The following is a 22,761-nucleotide window of genomic DNA, read 5'->3' as shown; positions in this document are numbered from 1 at the left end:
AAAATATTAATAGAAGTAGTTTTTGTTTTAGTTTTTCCTTTGTTTCCTTTTGTTGTCAAAGGTCTTTTTGCAACAGCTATGCATGTTTTATTCTTACAAAAACTGACATAATACAATTGTTATATTTATAGGGGAAGCTAAACTTTATTAGAAGGGAAATTATAAAGAGAGAGGGCAGTGTTACACTCTAGTCAGGGGGGTGGAAAAAGGGAGAGGGAGTTAGGGTGGGGTGGATGGGAAGGTTTTCCCCTTTATTTTGATTGTAGTTTTGAAGCAACAGCTCAACAATAACACAGCGGAAGGGAGATGGGACCAGCGTATCATTGCCGCGGAATTAAGTGTTTATAAGAAAGAGGAATTATTTAATCTGGAAATAAAATCAAAATAAACCAGCCACCTAATTCAAATCAAAGTTTAATTCTGATTTAAATTAGCATGAGGAATTAAGTGTTTACAAGGTCAGGTTAAAGAGGAATTAACTTTTATTCTGCTTTAAAGAGGAATTAAAGCTCCAATGTAAACATGGCCATTGTGCAGTGGAGTGACACATGTAGAGAGAATAAAGAGGGTGAAACGTCATACTGCTCCCATCAAAATGTGATTTTTAACGTAGGGGGCATGGAGCGGGTGGGGCGCGTGAATGTGTGAAAATGGAATAATACCACAGGAGCATTAATGTTGCATTCAATGCAACTAGGAACTCTAGAATTTCCCACCTCCTACTTGAAAAAGTTCATTGGAAGACCACAAATCTCATTGTAAATACTATCTTGGTCAGCCATGTTTTGGAGGAACTATTTTTAACTTGTAAATGCCAATTTCCAAGTTACATTGAATGCACCATCAGCCGTACTGTTAACGGATGTGAGGACTTTTGGGGGGTGCAAGTTGCACCTCTGGATGGTGCAATTTTGGCTGAAAAATCTATAAAGCGAACCTTTCCTTTTGTGTCACAGTATTGACACAGGACACTCGTTCCTGATCTCAGAATCAGAAAGGATTTTATTTGCCAAGTACAGTTCAACAACAGCACTCGGAATGTAACCTGGCAGTTGGTGCGAAGAAAATGCTCACCAACACACCGAGGCAGCCATCTGCGGCGCCATCTAGATGTAGTTAACAGTTTGTTTGTCCATCACAGCTTCAATAAATACAAATCTATAAAACAAGGTAGTTTTCTACCTTTGGTCCACAGTTGGATGTTTTCTCTATTTTAGACACATGCACAAAGAAAGACATAACAATGTCTGCGCTGAGGCAACATCTGTGCCACTGTTGTTGCTCCTGGTGAAGTGAAGTTAATTTAAAAACTCGCAGCTAAAGTCAACTATTCCAGATGGACGATCATCCATCTGTCTTTTTACTCACTTTATCACCACCGGGGGGGGCTTTGTGCAAGACAGGAGCCTATCCAAACTCACATTAGGGGAAAACCATCTCTCACATAATTTAGAATTTTGTTTTGTTAAAGAACTTTAAAGAAAAAAACAACTTTTTACATATAGCGAGAGTAATAGGAACTCATACGCCATCAGGTTTTAACCAGGTATCCTCTTGTGATGGTGCAGTCTCACAGTAGAATTGCGCAGACAGATGAGGATCTATATACAACGCTCTGCAGGCAGGAATGGCTTTGGTGATCTAAGATGATGATGTAATAATGACACTCGGGAACAGAAAGTACGAACATAACAAGTACAACTAACTGATAAACTCTCATAGGACTAAAAAAAAATAAGCCAAAGCTAAAACTAAGCGACTGCACATAGCAAGAGCGTTGAAAACATCAGTGGTGTATTGGGTCAGTCATTAAAAAAAAGCATTTTTTTTTTAAAGTTTTCTTTATCCATTCTCGACCCTGATAAGGAAAAATTATTTGATTTTCAATCTTAACTTTTCAATCAATTAAACACACATTTTTAAATATCCTTTTACTGAATAACCACCACATCCATTGGATTTTTGTTCAAAAAAGGATGTTAAGAGAAACAATGTATGGTTATTTGATTTTCATTTTAAAATAAAAAAACAAAACAATATTTAAATAAATTAAAGACATTTTTTCTATATCAGGGTTGAGAAAGGACAAACAAATCTTTCAAACTCATTCATATTTTTGGTTTCATTACTTTTTTTTTGTTTTGTTTCTGACATTTAATAATTTTGCTTCTATAAACTGAAACTGATGACAATGAAAACTAGGGATGTCCGAATACAACTTTGTCACTTCCGATACGATACCGATATTGCGGCCTTGGGTATTGGCCGATACCTATATCGATTCGATACAATATCAGCACCAATCATACATACTTTGATTACTTAGTTTGTTGTGTGCAATATTAGAAAAAGCTCAATCAAGTGATGTCACTCAAACACAGAACAATAGTCAGCAACAGTAGGTCTGAGAAAAACTGATCCATTTATTATGAACCAATTGGTTACATACATTTTAACCTTCAACATAATATTTACAGTATTCTACAACTGAATAAATATAATATATATCGGAGATTTTAGATGCAGTCTGATACAATCCGATATTCGTTTTCTTGCTGATATCGGACCGATATCCGATATCAATATCGGATTGGGACACCTCTAATGAAAATCAACTGGTTTCTAAAGTTTTCTTTATCCCTTCTGGACTCTAATAAAGGAAAATGCTTTGAATACTTTTGAATTTTAGATAAAAAAGCGAATAACCTCATCAAAAAAAAAAAAAAAAAATCCTGTCCTGAATGACCAGCACATCTATTGACCATCACACACTGACCCAGGTCATGATGACGCATAAGCATCACATAGAGTAAAAAGGAGAAGATGAAGGTTAGTGAGGTGTAGTCATATTCAGAACCTATGTGGTAGCTCTGTTTATAACGGACAGAGATGAATGCTATGGTGATATCAACTGGACCTCAGAGACTTAGGAGTGTGTGACAGATGGAGTAGCTGAGCCCAGAGAAAGGTTAATATAGGATGGATGGTCCTACTCTCCTTCTCTCAGATTAGCTGAGCTCCTCAGGTCAGACTCCCCTGCCTGGATCTGGGTCACCCACTGAAGGGTCGCTTTATATTCTTTATTTATCTCTTATTTAGATTTTGCTTAATTAGCTCACATTTAATTTATTGACACAGTGTGTGCAGCATCCTGCTGACTCTGCATGTTCTCTTCTATTCCATCACATAGAGGACTTACTTAATACTACTAATTAATCATTCACAACAAACACCATAACAATAGCATCAATTATATTTATGAAGTTAGTATTTATCATTGGTTTATAAAGTATCCTGAATGCAGAATGACTCAGTGGATATGTTTCTGTCAGGCTCTCCACAGCCATTTAGTCAGTGAAACGGAGAAGGACGCCCGGGTGGACCTCGGCTTCAGAGGCACATCCGTGACCGAGGAGCAGCAGCAGAAGTTCAGTCCTGGGCCTCGAACCACCATGTTTCGTATCCCAGAGTTCAAATGGTCTCCCATGCACCAGAGGCTACTGGCCGACCTGCTTTTTGCACTGGAGAGTGACGTCCATGTCTGGAGGAGGTGAGTGTGTGTTGGTATAAGTGTTCCTCACATTTTACATAATGTACAGAGGTTTGGAGGGTTTAGTATGGGGTGCCAAATATAAAAATGTGGTCACATTTAGCTCAAATTCATGTAAAACAGCATGTTCTATATCATTGTTAAAAATGTGTACAAACTGTATATAAAAATAAATCTAAATGTAAATGTTAAATATAATTCTGAATGTTAAATGTATATTTATTTATTTATTTTTATTTATTCAGTTCATTTCCGACATGGTTGTATTCACAGAAATTCACTTTGACATTCAGAGCAAAATCACATCATTATTTTTTTTTTGTTTTTTTTGTCCTTTTGCATGACGGCGACGGAAAAAAGCATTTTGCTTATCCAGATCCGTCCCCTGATTTGAACACAGATAATTTTACATCAAACCTCGTTTCTTCCCTAGTCAAACATTCTCATCTTCTTCATACCATAATTTCATCTTTTCATTAACGTCTCTATTTTTTTTTTGTCCTTTTTTATGTGATGTGTTCTCGTCTGCAGTCATTGTTCCTGTTGTTACTCCTCCTCGCTGTCCTTTTTCTCCGTATCTCCTCGAGCTTTCTTTTCCAGTCGTTGTTTACGTTCCTCCAACTCTCCAAACGAAAAGTTCTTCTTCTTTCGGAGAACCTTCATATCCTCTGAAAGTCGCCTCAGCATACGATGCATCAGAAAGGCACATGCACATACACATACCCCCATCATTAGCAGGCCAAAGATCATGACCCCTAGCAGATAGATGTCCTCCACATCTTCCACTGTCAGCGGGGAGAGACAGAGCATCTGGCTTCTCCCTCGTGCATCCATGACATATCCACTTGGGTATGTGTCCTTTGGACACGCTGGTTCGTGCTGTAGTAATTGCCTCGTCGTGAAGATTTTGTCGATGGCGCTCAATGACCAGTTGATGAGTTCCATGTCGTCGCTGTATAGTTCGATGAAGAGTTGACTTGAGACCTGTATGCGTGTAGAAATATCCTCCGTGTTTTCTCCTTAAATCCTTTCAGATTTACGGATTGTTGTGTCTCTGCGTCAAGGCTATTCCAGAGGTTCAAGGCTCTATACACAGTACTATGTTTGCCAACGTTCGATTTGACCCTGTCTGGTCTAAACACATTATTATGTCTGAAGTCATAGGAATTTTGATTGTATGTGAAACGTTTTTGTATTTGATGTGGTAGTTTTTTAGATGAAGCCCTAAATGCGTGTATTTGTGTGTTGTCGTGTATTATTTCTTGCAATTTTAAGTATTTTGCCTTCTCGAATAATTCGTTTGTGTGTGCGTTGTGTGGTGCTTTATGTAAAATTCTTATAGCTTTTTTTTGTAGTTTAAATAGTGGTTCAGGATACGTTTTGTAGTTATTACCCCATATTTCGGAGCAGTAATTTAAGTGCGATGCTATGAGTGAAGAATAGATTGTTTTAAGTGATTTGGTATGTAGGATTTGTTGAAGCTTCCATAGGATGTAACTGCTTTTGGCAACTTTGTTTTTAACTATTTGTATATGTTTTTTCCAGGTCAGCTTGTCGTCCATCCACACTCCTAGTACTCTATATTCCTTTACTTGTTCTATTATTTCCATGTTTAGTTTCAGTCTTATATCTCCTGTTATTTTTCTCTTTCCGAAATTGATGAATTTTGTTTTACTGACGTTTAGGGCTAGTTTATTTACATCTAACCATGTCTGAATTTTTGATAGTTCTTCATTTGTTGACTCTATTAGAGTTTTAATGTCTTTACCTGAGCATAGGATGGTTGTGTCATCTGCAAACAACGTTAGTTTGAGGCAATTTGAGACTTTGATATATCTAAATGTTAAATGTAAATGTAAATCTAAATGTTGAATTTATATCTAAATCTAAATGTTAAATCGGTCGCCAAGTGTAAAGCTAAATGTTTCCAAATTAAAACTGACAAACTCGAAAGAGCGGAAATTCCTGCTGTACTGTACATCAGCCGAAGGAAATGTGTGGACAACTGCCCTCAGATGTAGATTCACTGGGAGTACCGGCATGCTGTAAGTCAAGCATCGAGCACCGAGGATGCAGAAGGCCTTGGAGGGTCGGGTGTGTGGGCTGGGCCTTGTGATCGACAGGCGCTCCCCTGCCCACTTTGTATAATTTCTAAACATTTAGTTTTACACTTGGCAACTGATTTAACATTTAGATATAGATTTAACATTTATATTTACAACTAAATTAGATTTATATATTTATATTTAACGTTTAGATTTAAATTAGCTTTTTTATATTTATATTTAACATTTACATTTAGATTTATTTTTCATGTTTACACATTTTTAACAATGATTTTGAACATGCTGTTTTGAATGAATTTGTCTCAAATGAAAGACAAGATTGCTAAATGTGAGCTAAATAAATACAGTATGGCGTCTATGAAACAGTGAAACAACATAAACTTGCACTTGTCTACTCCTAACACATTAGCTTTGAAGGGAAAATTTTCATCTGCTTCCATTTTAAACGGACCCACAGGCAGGTGTGATGAATGAAAATAAGATAATTATTGTTTACTTCACCTGCAGCTCATCAGTGGCTGGACTTCAACAATAACCTCAAACATTCTCTATGATGGCAGGTTATTTTCTGTGTCTTTCTTTCTGCAGCCACACCACTAAGTCTGTCATGGACTTTGTCAATAGTAACGAGAACATCATTTTCGTCCACAACACCATCCATCTCATCTCCCAAATGGTGGACAACATCATTATCGCCTGTGGAGGGATTTTACCTCTTCTCTCTGCTGCCACTTCTCCATCTGTAAGTGTAGCTTATACAGGCTTCACTGAAGAGAAATAGCATCCTCTAGTGGCTGCTTATTGTAACTGCTCTATATAGTGATATGGTGTTGAGTCAGGATCTCATTTGAAACACTTTGCAATGATAGTCATTAATTTCCCAATTTGCTGCTTGAGAAAAGACATTTTTGCACAATAATTTGGAATCTAGTTTAATTCCTTTTCTTCTTGTTGGTGTAGCTTTTCTATGCATGTTAATTTCACTCTCCTCAAGTACATTTTAAAACTGTGTTTTTCCTCTGAATATATACTTTCAATGTGTAATTTTTTTTTTCATGTAACTATTTGTCATCCTTTGAGAGAGATTAAAGAGATTAAACACAGTCGCTGTAATAATTTAAAAATAAAACCGACGTCTCCGGACCTGCTAATGTGTATTCCTGACCTAAATCCAGCAATGCCATTTTTCTTTTTTTGTTTTATTTATTGCAGCTTTCGCTAAACTAATGATGAAACATCACTGTAGTTTTATATTTTTGTAAATATATATATATATATATATATATATGTAATTTATATTTATTTTAAATGATTGGCAACCAAATTGGAAATATGGATAAGGAAAAGAAAAGGAAAAGGAACAAAATATTTACAATGGAATTATTCACGTATATAATCTTTAAAGTTTATCCGTTAAAAAAAAGTTTTTGCTATCATTTAAGAGCAAATAGAAAAGATTCCTCCTATTTGTTCATTACAGATTTGATCAACAGCTAAAGACTAAAACACTAAAGAAATGAAAGCCTGCCGGGAAATCACTTCTTAGCACTTCGCTCATAATATCAGTGATATTTTTTTGCTGCTTGTAATGTTCGTCCTTATCTAATGAAAAGAAAAAACTAGTACAGTGGTAGTAGACTGTGCTGTTGTCTCACATGTAACATTTCTTTTGTTTCTTGTACAAAGACAGAGTTGGAGAACATCGAGGCCACACAGGGCATGTCATCAGAGACCGCCATCACTTTCCTGTCCCGCCTCATGGTCATGGTGGACGTCCTGGTTTTCTCCAGTTCGCTCAACTTCAGTGAAATCGAGGCGGAAAAAAACATGTCCTCTGGTGGCTTGATGCGGCAGTGCCTGAGACTGGGTGAGGGAACATCAGACTGTGTGACTGCTGCTACTGATATAGAATACATCCTACTTACTGTGATGGCTTAGTGCAGTCATTATGATAAGTTTAGTGTTTTTTTTTAATGTATTTTCAGACCAGAAAAGGTGATTTACCTAAAGTGATCGTCCACTGTTTTTACAAGTTTGGCCTAAAACCTTTAAAATGTACTTATTAGAAGATCTTAGCCTCAGAAAATGCATTATTATGCACCATATTACCCTCGGCCGAAGGGTATTGTCATCAGTTCGTCTGTCCGTCTGTCTGTCTGTGTGTAGAGTGATGTAGGTCTTTTAATGCTATACCCACCAATCATTCTCAGACCAAAACATTAGTAGTAATGGGGGGATTCCAGGTAATAAAAACAAATTCAGATTTTGAATTTTCTTTTGTTTTGGACTGATTTTAAAGAAGGAAAGCAGGTGGACCATTGATACCTTGCTGTAAGGTGACATTCACCCAGGGCTTTAGATTACCGCAAAAATGTTTCCGATCTGATCATTTTTGGCGAAAAAAATGGCATTTTTTAAAAAAAAGTCTATTTTTGGACTCTGATATTTTATGTAGGTGTGAATCTGAATTCATAACCCGGCAACAATTCATGCATACAAACATTGCTACTATTATGGCGATTCTAGGTAATTAAGACATTTTTCCAGTGGGACAATTTTTGGTGAAAAAACAGCATTTTTGAGAATTTTTAACAAAACTTTGTCTTGGACTGATTTTAAAGAAGGAAAAGAGGTGGACCATTGATACCTCACTCAGGGCTCTTGATTAGTGGCAAAAAATGTTATCTTTGTGTTTGTCACAGAAACTACTACGGAATAAAATTTTACGCATAAACAGGTGATTTTTAATAATGTTTTATTCCCCTACCGGTATTATAAATGTAATGGATGAACCATTTCCAACTATAAATTCACTGAAGTGCTTAGCTTGTTCACAATAAATCAATGTAAATTATTTTTCATGACAGTTAATATTTTGAGGATTTTTCAATTGTCAGGACGAGGGTGCGGCACGTTATGTTTCATTTTTATCACCATTTGAAAATAGGACAGATTTATAGTTTAAGAGCCTGAATTCCGCCATCTTGAAATTATGTGATTGATTGGCATCACACGTACCCACTGTCTGTAAAAGCCCAGTGTTTTCTATTGGAGTGATTTTAAGGGAGTGTAAAGGCCCCTTCGGAGAGCTCTTCTTCTCTGCTTCATTGTCTACTATAAAACAGCTGAGTTGGAACTGTCGCCCCCTGCAGTCACACTTTTTTTCGGCAAACAAAAGAGGGTTGCTGTATATCGACACATCATTTTTTTAGAGCAACCAAAAGCAGAACAAGTTGTCATTGTGCTATCACAAGTGGGCCGCAGGTTTTAGGCTTTTATTATTAACGTGCCCATGTTTGCACTTCCAGTTATAAATTAGACATAAAATATGGAAGGCATCAATAATATTTTAGCAATAAGTGACAGATACTTAAATATCCTTTGATTTTTGATTTTTTTTTTTTTTACCAAGTTATTATTATTATTATTTACTAAGTTATTTCAACAACAAATTACAACTGAAGTATTTGGTAATTTACGCTGTGATTCATGTTTTCTCTGTCATTTTCATATTCTCCTGGGAGCCGAATAGGATGCTCTGATGGGCCGGATTTGGCCCCCGGACATTGAGTTGTACACATCTTCGAATGAGTACATTTTAAAGATTGTTGGCCAAATTTGTAAAAAAAAATTAAAAAAAAGTGGAGGATTGACGTCGAATTCCTCAAGTTTCTGAATTTGATTCACAACTCTAGCATTTGGACAAAGAATAATTAAATGATAAGGAATTATATATTATTTACATATTTTTTGGTCGTTGCGTTTTTTATTAATACACGATTGGGTGTCGTTATATTTAGTGCATTATTTAATGTATTTATTTATTTAATGCATATAGATTGTGAGTTTGTGAATGTAGGTCTGCATGTTCCCGAAACTCTTGTTTGCTTGATTGTTGACTTCAAGTCCTCGAGCTTTTCCAACTTCACGGTGTCCTTTGCACTTCCTCATCACCGGCCTTAGTGTGAAATCAGTGCAACTGCTGATTGGCTCCTGCGGCCATGTGCTGTCAACATGGAACAGTCACAGGAGATAACTGATTCGTTTTAAAGAGGTCTCACATGTAATCATCATTTAACTTCATGTCATCTGCAAAAATGAAAACCTCCCTTTTTTTAATGCTGAATGTGATTTCTTTCCCAGTTTCTTGTGTGGCTGTGAGGAATTGTCTGGAGTGCAGGCAGCGGAACGTCGAGAGGGGAACGTCGTCGTTTCTCCTCAACAACTGCAAGAATCAAGAAATGCAGCAAAATGCTTTGACTTCAAGTAAGGTATGACCAAATCAAAAGCAACTGCCATCAGAACTGTAAGCCATGGTATATACAGTGAATAAGTAGAGTAGAGTACACTGACTTTTTTGATTCAGCAGAGGGGGAATTTCAATCATTAGTGCAAGAAACACAAATAGTACCCAAAAGACACCCAAAAAATAGTGCAATGAAGGACATAAAATAAACAAGACAATTATAAAGGCTAAAAATAGAAAAATAACTATAAAAAGTAGAAAGAATATAGATATATACATATTTACAATAAATAAAGGAAAAACATTGGCAAAATTTTAAGGAGAGATTGTGCAAATTTGTCTACAAGCATGAAATGTGCCACCCTTGGGGTTTAATGGGGTCATTGGGGTCACCATATGAGACAGTTCAAAATGGCGGCCACCCAAAAACAGGTTTTTCTGTTACTAGCCAACCTAAAGTCACATAATTAAAAAGATTGATTCTAAATATGATGCCATGTTGGAAAATCCAATATGGCCACCTGTGAAAATTTAACACTGACATTTACGACCAAAAGTTGATTTTTTTAAAACAATAGAAAAGTGTTTTTAATTTAAATAATGTGACTTTTAGTTTGCTATTAACAGAAAAAAACGTTTTTGGGTGGCCGCCATTTTGAACCATTTAATATGGCGACTCCATTGAGAAATGGCTCCAGCTTCAGCAGGTCAAAAACTAAAAGTGTGACAAATTTCATACTTGTAGAGAAATGTGTACGATCCCTCCTTAAAGGTCCCATATCATGCTATTTTTCACCCATCTCCATTTGTTCTAAGAACACCAAAAACAGTATTTGAGGTTTATTTTCCCAAATTTGCCTGTTTTCCAGAGTTTTATCCTCGAAAAGTCACTTTCTTAGCAACTCTGTACAAACAGGCTGATTTGCGTCCTACTTATGCATATTCATGAGTGGTCGTGTCTATAGACGCGACACTGACTTCCTCCTCCCTGCACGGTGACGTAGTGCCAGAGGACGGGCCGCCCTGTTTACATGTCAATCACGGCAGAGAGCTTCCTGGGGGCGCGGCTTCTTCAGCTCAGTGCCGCGTCAAATTTGTCATCAAAGTGGGAACGTGTCATCAAATTGGAGCGAGGTGTTTGGGCTCACCCTGCAGTAAGAAAGGAGCAAATCACCCTCTAACTAACGATTGAGGGAATCTATGAAAAAACACTTTGGGCATGTGTATGAAGCCCATATAGCACATTTATGATGTTTAAAGCACAGAAAAGTTGATTTAGCGTAACATGGGCCCTTTAAAATCCCCCTAACAGACCAGACTAGTATTTATTGCCTTTATTGCACATACTTTAATAGGAAATACATCCATTTCACCTAACAATAAACTGTATTTCTGTATCTAATTTAAAAGTGGGTTTAAGACAGTGAAGGGTAAAGTGTATGTATATATATATATATATAAAATGAAAGGCATCATGTAACATTGTCTCCTTGCTTCAGAAAGCCATTGAGAGTGTTTCTTGTGATCTGTCTCCCATCAAGGACCCTGACCGCCTTCTGCAGGATGTGGATATCAATCGACTTCGAGCTGTCGTCTTTCGCGATGTTGTGAGTCAAATGTGTCTTCGTCAAGGATACGGCTGCATTCCCAAGTTTTCTTAAAGCAGTATTAGGACAAACAGTGTGTTTTAGGGTTTATTATAAGTGCTGAATGTAGTTTGTGATGCATCTGTGCAGGATGACAGTAAACAAGCCCAGTTCCTGGCGTTGGCCGTGGTATACTTTATTTCTGTCCTCATGGTGTCGAAGTACCGGGACATCCTCGAACCCCAACGTGAGACCGCCAGGAAAAGCAACCAATCAGGACGCAGCATTATCAACTTACCACCTCGCACAGGTAGTGTATATGCAGTCATCTTGCCTCACACTAATTTGATTTGTTTGATTTTGATTTCTTTATTTATTGTGACTATGTAAAAAACAACTTAAAATGTGTAAAAAAAAAATTCAAATTAAAGTAATGTCAAACAAATAACTACAAAGCAACTTCTGACCATGACTGCTGCTTTTAAAATAATCTTTGAAATTACTGCAAATATATAAAAAAAAATGAAAAAGTTCTATCCACTTTGTTATATTATAGTTTTTTTTTCCATCATAATATTCATGCAACCATGCCTGATGATGCCCATTTTATGAAATATCGTGTGGTGAAATAAATCCCTCTTAAATTATAACCTCCCTCTCTTTCATGAAACATTGCATATATATTGCTTAATAAAGCAGAACAATCCTATCTTTCTAATTCCGCTACATTTTTTTGTTGTAATGCAAGTCTGATGCACATTTTTCAGCACTTTTCCTTTTCCTTTCCACTCCGTTATCATCAACCGTATCCATGGAAACCCAAGAACGACCTTTTGATGTCAATTTTTTTTGAAAGGCAATGAAGGACATTGGGTATTACAACAGGAACCTTTGAGTTGTTCAATCACAACCTTCATGTTTTCCACTCCATTACCACAACAAGTTAAACTGAGACTTTCATCATTTAACCCCATGTTAAACAAAACATAGCAATAATTCAGCACTGCTGCTATGTTGAATATTTTTATTGGTAACAGATCATTCCTTCCTTTGTATTTGGTACTTTTTTATTCTGTTTTATGCTCCGCAAGTCGAACAATTTCAGAATTTTGGATTTAAAATTTTGAAACTTTTAGACATAATTGTTGTCTCAGTTTCCACAAACAGTGCATTCTCCTAAATGTCTGTAAGAAATGAACTCCTACAGTACAATAACAGAGACACTCAGTTTTCCCTCCCCTGGCTCACTCACCAATGGTTTATTCATGAGCTCTGCTAATTGCACCACACAGATTTAAATGTGGAAGCAAACACGTTGGTGGAAGAGATGGCTGTTATGAACTTGAAAAGACATCAGCCTGTAATTAAAAGTAGTATCTGCCATGAGTCATCATTAATGCATTAAGATGCATGAAAGGAAAGCAGCAGAGGTATAAAGAGTGCTGAAATATACGATTGACGTAGAAGTACTGTTACCTGAATGAAATTGTACTCAAGTATAAGTACAAGTAAGTCATACATAAAATACTCAAGTACAAGTAAAAAGTAGCTCAATTAAATAGTACTCAAAGTAAAAGTTACTAGTTACTTTCACTCCCAATGTTTATTTGTTGGTAATAAATCTTGCCATGGTTCCCTTGCGTACAGTAAATATCTCATGTGTAAACTTAAAAAGGAAGAGACCAAATCTTGCACAATTGGAATTTCATTAATTTTCCACAAAGGCATCTGTATAAGATTTTGGTAACACTTTATATTAGGGAACACCTATTAACCATTAATTAGTTGTAAATGAAATTAAAATTAATTTTATTTTATTAAAATTTATAATAAAAATCTTATCATTTTTATAATTAATAATTAATTATATTAATATATTATTAATAATAATAAGTATTATTATTATTATTATTATTATTATTATTATTATTATTATTATTATTATTATTATTATTATTAATAATAATAATAATAATAATAATAATAATTATAATAAAATTTAATACATTTAAGAGAGAGAGAGAGAGAGATAAAGTATCAGTCTGATGACCGGAAATGAAAAATTAACAAATAAAGTGTCAGTCTGAATCAACTCGCCTGAAAAATTGAAATAGATATTTAAAATTGATATTGAAATAGATATTTAAAACTGTAGTTCTAGTTAAACTGAAATGCAAAAAAAAAAAAAAAATCTGAGCTCAATATATTGCCAAAAAAAAAAACTGATTAAAATAAAAATAAAAAAATTCTAGAAAAAAAATGCATTTGGGGTCGCCAGAAATTGGGGTCACGATCCAAAAAAAGGTTTGGAAACCACTGCACTAAATACTGTTTTTTTCCACTCATTTACAAATGACTGAAATCACTCATTCATTCCATCATTGTGCTCTATAGTTGTTTTTAAATAGTTTTCTAAACAAAATGTTGTAGTCTAGCAAAGGGGGTTTTTGGATTCATAGATTAGCGAAAGGGGTACTTAAGCCAAAAAGGTTGGAGAACCACAGATAGACAAGAGAACAACTTGTATTTAGGCAAAAGGTGAAGCAAATAAAGGCAAAATAAAAGTGGTGGATGAGCGAAGACACCAGAGGAAATAACATGTAAGTGTAATTTAATTTAAAGGATCATGAAACTGTGAAGAGAAGATGAAAGAAAGAAGAAGAAGAACACAGACGAGCTAAGGGAGCGAGCGGTGGTATTCTGGCAAACCACTGTGGGCTTTCGGGACAGTGGATCCACGCATTGCTATTTTCAGAGCCATCTGTCAGTGCCCATTAGGCAAGCAATCCACCAGAGGAGAATGGGATCATAGAGGTTGCTGTGAGGAGAGAGGCACACTGCCGCCTTCATACATTTCTCCAGAAAAACGGGGGAATTTTCCAGACGGCATGTGGCAGACGCTTGTCTGATGAAAAACAGGAAGCCTGACGACTTCTGCCGAAATCAGACCCAGCTGACCTCGTTAGGGCCATGTGATGAATATTAAAGCGGCGTAGCATGTAGGCAATGTATCTAGATGCGCTTGGTCAGCAGGAGACCCAACATCTCACCTGATGGATACGTCTCTAAACACGATTCGTCTTCATTGGTGAAGCAATTGGGGTCAGGAGAATTCTTGTTTACCAAATGAAGCTAGTCCGGCGTGCTATCGGAGAAATAATAAACACGTTGGCTAAATCCTAGCTTTCTAGTTCAGCTAGTTTTTTTGTTATGCAGGTTCGATTGACGATTTTCGGCACTTTAACTTTTCCTTTCCACTCCGTTATCATCAACCGTATCCATGGAAACCCGAGAATAACTTTCTGACGTCAGTTTTTAAAAAGGCAATGAAGGCCATTAAGTATTACAACAGGAACCATTGAGTTGTAGCTCAGTGTGTGGTGGCTGTGACCAACTTCAATGTTTTCCACTCCACGCCGTTACCACAAAAATGACCTTCATCATTCAACCCCATAGCTAAAATGGAAAATCAAACCTTTAAATTCCATGATTTACAACATCCCACATGTGCCCCTATTGAAAATTTTGCCCATGTATATATATATATATATATATATCTGTTAAGGGTGGGATGATATGATAGACCTGCGATAATTATTCAACACAACATGTACGTAATCATGCTAACAGACAAACAAATAAATAAATGCTGGTGAAAATATTTCCTCCTTGCAGTTGATGACCGTTTCACCTCAATATAATTATAATAATAATAAACATAACAACATGTGTAGTAGATTGTGTACATGTTTTTTTTTTCGTAATCTCTACGATGCATCTTGTGACGTTTTAATATTTACAAAATATAGTCCCATGTTTGATATACTATTATATATATTCTCTAAATGCTTCTAGAATTATTAACTGAGCAATGGCCCTGTATCCTGTTCAGGGTGCATTTTTCTTTGTGTCCCATGTCATGTGCTCCAGCATATGTAAGCCTGCACAGGATAAGTAGGTCGAGAACAGTGGTTCTGACATTTTTTGGGTCGAGACCCCATTTTTCTATATTACATATTTTCTGGCGACCTCAGGAATGTTTATTTTCAATATTTTTATACTGGATTTTATTTGAACTAGATTCATATTCAAGAACGTGAAAGTTTAGAATATTTTTGTTTTAGATTGTGTGTGGTAAAGAATAATGAAATAATAATAACTAACAATAATAATTAAAAAAAAATGCATTATTTTATCAATTTATCAGTTTTTTGTTTTTTTTGCACATGCTGTGATAGGTCAACACTACAAGACAGCAATGCATGTTTTGTTATTGCAATTAAATAAATGAATTTATTTTATTGCATAATTGTGACCATCACCAGCCCTCCCTAAGGAAGGGTTAGAAACACTTTATTTTAGGGAAGATATAAAAAGAGAGGGCAGTGTTACACCCAAGTATTTTTTTTATTACTAGACATTTCAGGCGACCCCATTTTAATTCCTGCGGACCTCACGTGGGGTCACGACCCCGAGGTTGAAAAACACTGGTCTTGAAGATACGTCTGGTCACTGGTTTGCATCACTGCCTTTTAGCGCATTAAAAAAATTACGCTTTTATGAATCTGTCTACGGAGACTCCACATCCCACAATGCAATGCGAGAAACTTTTCTGACGGTCAATAAGAGAGCGTTGACAGTGAAGATGAAAACTTTTTACAATGGGTTTAAATTTTTGAATCTGTGTCTGACCCACAGAAATCCCCTCAGCCTTTGACAGCAGTAAGAACCACAGCCTGGTGCCATCAGAGAATCTCCAGAGCTTCCTCCTCCACACAGATTGTGGTACTGGTGAAGAACAGGTGACCAGCAGCAGCGTTAATGGATCCAGTCTGGACAACTGCACGGGAGGCCGAGGCGAGACCTCTGAGCTCATATCGATCCTTTCCTCAGTGGTAAAGAAGTCTGAGGGCAGCTTGTCTGAGTCCCCTGATGTGGAGGTGGCACAGACCCCCACATCCATCAGCAGCATCAGTCAGCCCAACAAAGGAATCAATGTGAAAGAAATACTGAAGAGTCTGGTGGCAGCTCCAGTGGAAGCCATGGATGCTGGACTGGAACCTGTAAACTACCCTGACTGTGCAGCTCAGGCCCAGGCCATGCTGCCCATGCAGTTTCACTCCTTTGACAGGTGAGTTTATAGTTGTTTACCTTTATTAATAATAATAATAATAATAATAATAATAATAATAATAATAATAATAATAATGACTTGGATTTATATAGCGCTTTTTTCGAGGAGACTCAAGGCACGTTACAGAAACCATTATTCATTCACACTAGTCACTCACATCAGTAATGCTGCGGTGGTAAGCTACAATGTAGCCACAGCTGCCCTGGGGCATACTGACAGAGGCATAGCTGCCATTTTGCACCTACAGTCCCTCTGACCATCACCAACATTCATGCACAATTCATACCCAGTCATACTAGGCAATGTGTATAAAGTGCCTTGCCCAAGGACACAATGACAATGACTTGGATAGAGCGAGATTCAAACCCCCAACCCTTCGGTTACTGGACGACCCACTTTACCACTGAGCCATGGTTGCCCGAAACGCTGTGGGTCTTAGTTTTTTATAAAAATATACAGTATTTTCAGCCGTTGTCATGAAACAATATGTGTAAAATATTGTGTCCAGAGATACATTAGCACTGATTAAGAGCAGGAACAACCAATGTCATGATGATTCATCTGTTCCTGCTCTGGCTCTTCTTATTAAATCTGCCCTCGTTCTGCTTCTTTTTCCTTCTCAGCGTATTTTTCTGCTTCTTTGTCATCTTTAACTTCTTTTTTTTCAACTGCATCTTTAAGTACCTTTTCTTAAGCCTTTTTTTTTGGGCATCTTATATCATCATTATTGCTCACTGATCACTTCGAAAAATGATAACGAAAATGAAATAATAAATTCAAAGTTACATTATAATGTAGTTTTTTTTTTAAAATTCAAAACACTTAAAGGTGTGGGAGAGGATTTTTTTTTGTGTTATTTTTATGAGATAAAGTCATCGTGTAAGGCAAGGCAAATGTATTTGTATAGCGTATTTCATACACAAGGCAATTCCATGTGCTTTACATGATCAAAAAGTACAACAGAAAACTTTCAACAGCCTAAAAATCAATAAGAACATTTAAAATCAGCAATATAAAAACATTTAAAATCAGCAGTATAAATACATCAAATAAAAAATAACATGATTAAGAATCTCCCTCTCAGTCATATGCCATGTGTGGGCCTCAGATCAATATGTGGGATGTGGAGTCCTGTAGAAGGATGCACAGAAGTCTTTTTACTCAATGATTACTGTGATTTATTGTGTTTGCCCCATAAACTGCCACATTTATTGTGTTTTATAGTGGATGTTTATTTTGGGTCTTAAACGGAAACATTTAAACTATCACTAAAACTTGAACAAAAAATGAGTCTAAAGAATCACTGTCTTTCTTGTCTGGCAAAGAAACACAAGAAACCACACTAAGAATGAAGGAAAAACACTTCTATGCATCCATCTACGAGATTCCACATCCCACAATGCAATGGGCAAAACTTTTCCGTTAATGTCAACAAACCCAGTTTTTACTATTGAGATCATAACAAACTTTAGAGCAACAATTTCAACCTTTAACGTCTTTTTTTTGAGCAAATTGTCTTCAAGGTATGGGTGTATTGAGGCCTATACTTTATCTGATAGAAGTAAAATTATCATAATTGCGGCCTCGAAATGTAATAGCTGGTAAATAATGTAACAGAAGTGCTGAGCCTGAAATGTGATACAAAATGTAATAAACCTAAAATGTTCCAATTGGTCAATGATGCAACAAGACACTGACCCCAAAACGACAACGGAAACACTTCTTGGGTTCGTTATTACTTTACGGGGCCAGCAAAACCTTTTTTCCTAATAGTGTAATAATTGTATTACCGGTACATCATAAAGTGAGTCAATTATTTATGGATTAAAGGACTTTTTGCTTTAATGTAGAAAGTAGTATCATACACAAATATTATTGACCAATTGTAAAAATGTTTTACAACAAATAGGGTCATTGTTAGCCGACACATCAGGCTCTAACAGGCCTACTGTACATCCTCAGGGATAATATGATACAGCTAATGTCAGTGTGTGTAATCTTAAAAGTGACTGTAAAATGGTGAAGTTAATCCTCAGATCTTATTGCTGTTACCCTGCACACCAGCAATGCTTTTCACATAACTTTTAATCCATTATTTATTCATGTTGAATCCAAAAATCTTTTGTAATAAATGTCCTTTGGGTGCTGCTGCTGTTTGTTTACATTCCTGTCTTAGAAAGCAACCCCAGTCATTTATCTAGATTTCTAGTTTCCATACTGTCCCTAATCCCTCCGTCCTATGGCTGATAGAGTTCTTTGAGTAATCTAAGGTTGGCTGTTCAGCAGCAGAAAGCAGAAGACACACACAGTGAGTCACTACCATGAGGAACAATGGAGCCTCCCTTTGCTTTAATGCATTCTGTTGCCAGTAAAGCCTGATGAATAGGGGTGTGAGGACAGCTGAGAGGGTCGAGGTCTCCTGGGCGTTGATGACAGATTGAACAGACGCGGTCACGCACGGCGCCGTAGCCCCGGCCATCACCATCACCCTCACCGCTCACACACATAATCGGAAGTGGCAGCTTGAAATGAGTCGCCGCTGCAAAGTGTATTATTTTTGAAATGCTTTCACACAAAAGCCTCCTGACCACATTTACAACTTTGTTCACTGGCTTTTTTTTTTATGTCTTCCTGCACGCCTTCCAGCTTCTATTTGCTGTGTCTAATTGTTTGCCACCTGCCAGCAAAATGAGCTGCCAGCCATGGACGGCCTTTCATTTGTCTGTCAGGACTAAAATAGATCGAGAGAGACAACATCAAACAAAAAGGAAAGGAAAAGAGGAGATGTGGAGTGAACAGGGGTCTTTATTCTTTAGACTCCTGAAGGAAAAGCTTAAACTGCTCTGATTTCTGTTAAAAACAATCATATCCGTCCCTTTTCCACAGCCTCAAAACGATTTCTCTGGGAAAACACATTTAAATACACATACATCACATACAAATTGGATATTTCCCCATAAAGCAATAGTAGATTACTGTATATTTATTTTGTCTTTATGAATAAAACATGTCTTTGGATATCATCATTTCAACTTCCTCCCAGTAGTCGCCCTCATTAATATTTACTTTAAGATTAATCCCTGCCTTATTCTCTGCAGCTCAATTAAAAACAATCCCATTAATGAAATATGCACTAGATAATCTATACATGATTCATGAGGGCTTGGATAATGCATTATTTATTAAAAAAGAGGTGCTGTAGATCTAATGTAAAGTCCCAGATATAAAAAAGTATGGCCACGGATACACTCACATTTTGTTCCTTCAGTCAGAAAAGTTACTAATGTTTTCAAATCCAACCATGAGATTTTATAGCTGGTAAAATATCTGCTAAATAAATGATAGTTGTCATCCATATTCCGTATCCTCAGAGACATCCATCTTTTTTTATTTTTTATTTTTTTTAAGTTTCCAGAGCATTTTCTTGACTTCTTAGTCAGTTTATTGAGTCGATTTAGATCTTCTGAGTTTCTGAAATGTTTTTTTTTTTAGGATCGTTTGCCTATTAGGTCATCGTTTGACACAACATGTCACTACATGTATATATAATCAATGTACTGATTCTGGATCAGTTTAAAAAAAACTGAAAAATCACATCTCTCATCATTGGTGAAATTAAAAAAAAATAATAATATCTTTGTTCAGGATTGACGGATCTTTATCAAATGTAAAAGGTCCCATGTCATGCTATTTTTCACCCATCTGCGTCCCACTTATGCATATTCATGAGTGGGCGTGTCTATAGGCGGGACACTGACTTCCTCCTCCCCGAACGGTGACGTAGGGCCAGAAGACGGCCCACCCGCTCCATAGCCGAGCTGAAATGCCCACCTTCATGGGCGTGTCTGTTTACATGCCAATCACTGCAGAGAGATTCCTGGAGGCGTGGCTTCTCCAGCTCAGTGCGTGTGAAATTCGTCATCAAAGTGGGAACACGTCATCAAATTGGAGCGAGGTGTTTGGGCTCACCCTGCACTAAGAAAGGAGCAAATCACCTTGTAACTAACGATTGAAGGAATCAATGAAAAAACACTTTGGCCATGTGTATGAAGCCCTAATAACACTTTTATGACGTTTAAAGCACAGAAAAGTCGATTTAGCTTAACATGGGCCATTGTGTCGGGTTTGATCCTCAATTACCCCACTGAGTTTCATAAGATCAGATCTAGATTACGGATTTCCTCAACATTTCACGGGAAAAAATGAGGGTTCCCTTTTCGGGGTGTGCATTGCCTTTAATCAAACAATACGATTTACATTGTGACATATTGTGATATCAATATTTACAACTTTCATCTTTACAATGGTATGAAAAACACTTTATTTCATTTCTTTGAAACATACGAGAACAAGAATATGGTAACTACGGATAACTGTAATTCAGTTTATTAAACTGTCATATTACATTGTTCAAAAGTTTCTACTTTTGCTTCTACAACTGATTCTGATTCTATTAAGTTCTTATGTAATTTATTTTTTTACATACATCTATAAAAGTGCCCAGTATGTTTCATGAAATAAAATTGCAATACAATTTACAAGCTAAAAATGCATTGAGCAGTGAGGTAGTTTAACACAGTCTGACGTAGTTCACTGACACCCAGTGACTGGACGTTTATGTGCTATGTATATGTTAACGCAATTAAATGTGTGTTTGTTTAAAAAAAAAAACACAATTTAAAAAATTGTTTTGGACTTTTTTTGGATTGATGCAATAATAGCGCAGTGCAAAAGCGTAACATTTTGTTTGAATATTTGTGTGTGTCGAGAATTAATCCCCTCTGGGGGGTCAGAACTTTTTTTTTACAAAATGCGTGCAATTTTCTGCATTCTGGTGCATTTTTTTCGACCTCTGGTGCATTTTTGACGACCTCTTAGTTTGAGCGGCAGCCGCAGAAAACACGTGACCCCACCATGCACCTGTGAGAGTGAGGATGAAAGCAGGAGGGGTGGGAGGAGGCTTCGTGTGTGGGGGGATGGAAGCTACCAAGTGTGCAGCTGGAAAAGGGTGCCTTTCCATATTCATGTTATGTATTTTGTCATTAAATGGTTGTAAAATACATCACACATCAACATAGAACATTTTAGAATAAAAATTTTGGAATTTACGTTTGGACAAAAATATTGGTGGGGTTACATTATTTAGGTTTGAATATATTGAATATTTGTATTTTACGCCTATGTCACAGTGAAATATTGCGATATATGGCCAAATTGATTTTTTCTTACACCCTTAGTGCCTATACATTTGGACCTACTGTATGGTTGTTTGTTATTAATGGGGATATACATTTAGTGTGGATGATCATTGTACCATAATCAGGATCAATGATCCAGATAACTGACAATATTTGATGGAGGACATTTGGCACTTGGACTTGGTGGAGGTTTGTGCTCTCTCAGTGCTCTTGTTTGTTTATGAAAAAAAAAAAAAAGTTTTATTGGTTAAATGAAACCAAATACAACCAAAACTTTTATTTTATTGAAAACAAAAATCTGTCACATTGTGGAGATATATTTTTTTGATAAATCCACAAATTGCTGGTTATTTTAAAGCAGTTGAGCTTTTGTGATCTATCACTATTATGACTGTGGATATAAAACAGCAACATAAGATCTGATTTGTTACTTATGACACCAGGCTTAACTGGTGACAAACCCAGGGCCTGGTTTCTGTTTAACTATGCAGTAGATGAGCAGAGACATTAACTGGCACCTTTAAATAAACCTAAAGACCAACATCATTCCTTATCTCCTGTCATGAATGAAGTTCACTGCATCATTTTTAATCTTTTTCCAATATCATAACCTATCTGTATCTGTGTTTTTATCCGTTACGTCATGAGGTCATAGGTTCATCTTGTTTATTCTACAGGTGAAACATGTCCCACTATGTTTCCAATCAGTCTTTGAGTATTTAGGCACAGTTTGACTGCAAACGTAAGGCATTAGTTGACCACATGGCTGTAACTCACGATACTCTGACACAGACATGGTCAAGATGACCTGCAGATGTTCAAAAAACAAAGAAAAAGATGATTTAAGATGCTTTTATCATGGAATAGATGTTGGTGCCAGACAGACTGGCCAGAGTACTTAGAGAATGGTGATATACTGGAATTTTAATGCTCAACAATCTCTAGAGTTTACTAAGAATTAGGGCCGCAGTTTTTTAAGTG

At 36.5% G+C, this 22,761-nt stretch overlaps 1 protein-coding gene across 1 annotated transcript in view; it reads left to right on the top strand.

The window, feature by feature from the left end:
- The window catches only part of nbeab (neurobeachin b), a 314,839-nt gene that overhangs the window by 124,262 nt on the left and 167,816 nt on the right, over positions 1-22,761 (top strand). The window contains exons 23-29 of the mRNA XM_028465652.1: positions 3,333-3,550; positions 6,205-6,358; positions 7,303-7,483; positions 9,760-9,887; positions 11,404-11,469; positions 11,599-11,758; positions 16,147-16,579. Of these exons, the coding sequence (XP_028321453.1) occupies positions 3,333-3,550; positions 6,205-6,358; positions 7,303-7,483; positions 9,760-9,887; positions 11,404-11,469; positions 11,599-11,758; positions 16,147-16,579 (1,340 nt within the window). The remainder of the gene's footprint in view (positions 1-3,332; positions 3,551-6,204; positions 6,359-7,302; positions 7,484-9,759; positions 9,888-11,403; positions 11,470-11,598; positions 11,759-16,146; positions 16,580-22,761) is intronic.

This window comes from Gouania willdenowi, chromosome 13, assembly GCF_900634775.1.
Source record: "Gouania willdenowi chromosome 13, fGouWil2.1, whole genome shotgun sequence".
Classification (NCBI taxonomy): Eukaryota; Metazoa; Chordata; class Actinopteri; order Blenniiformes; family Gobiesocidae; genus Gouania; species Gouania willdenowi.
Note: the sequence above shows the minus strand (reverse complement) of the source record. Positions and strands in the feature narration are given on the sequence as shown.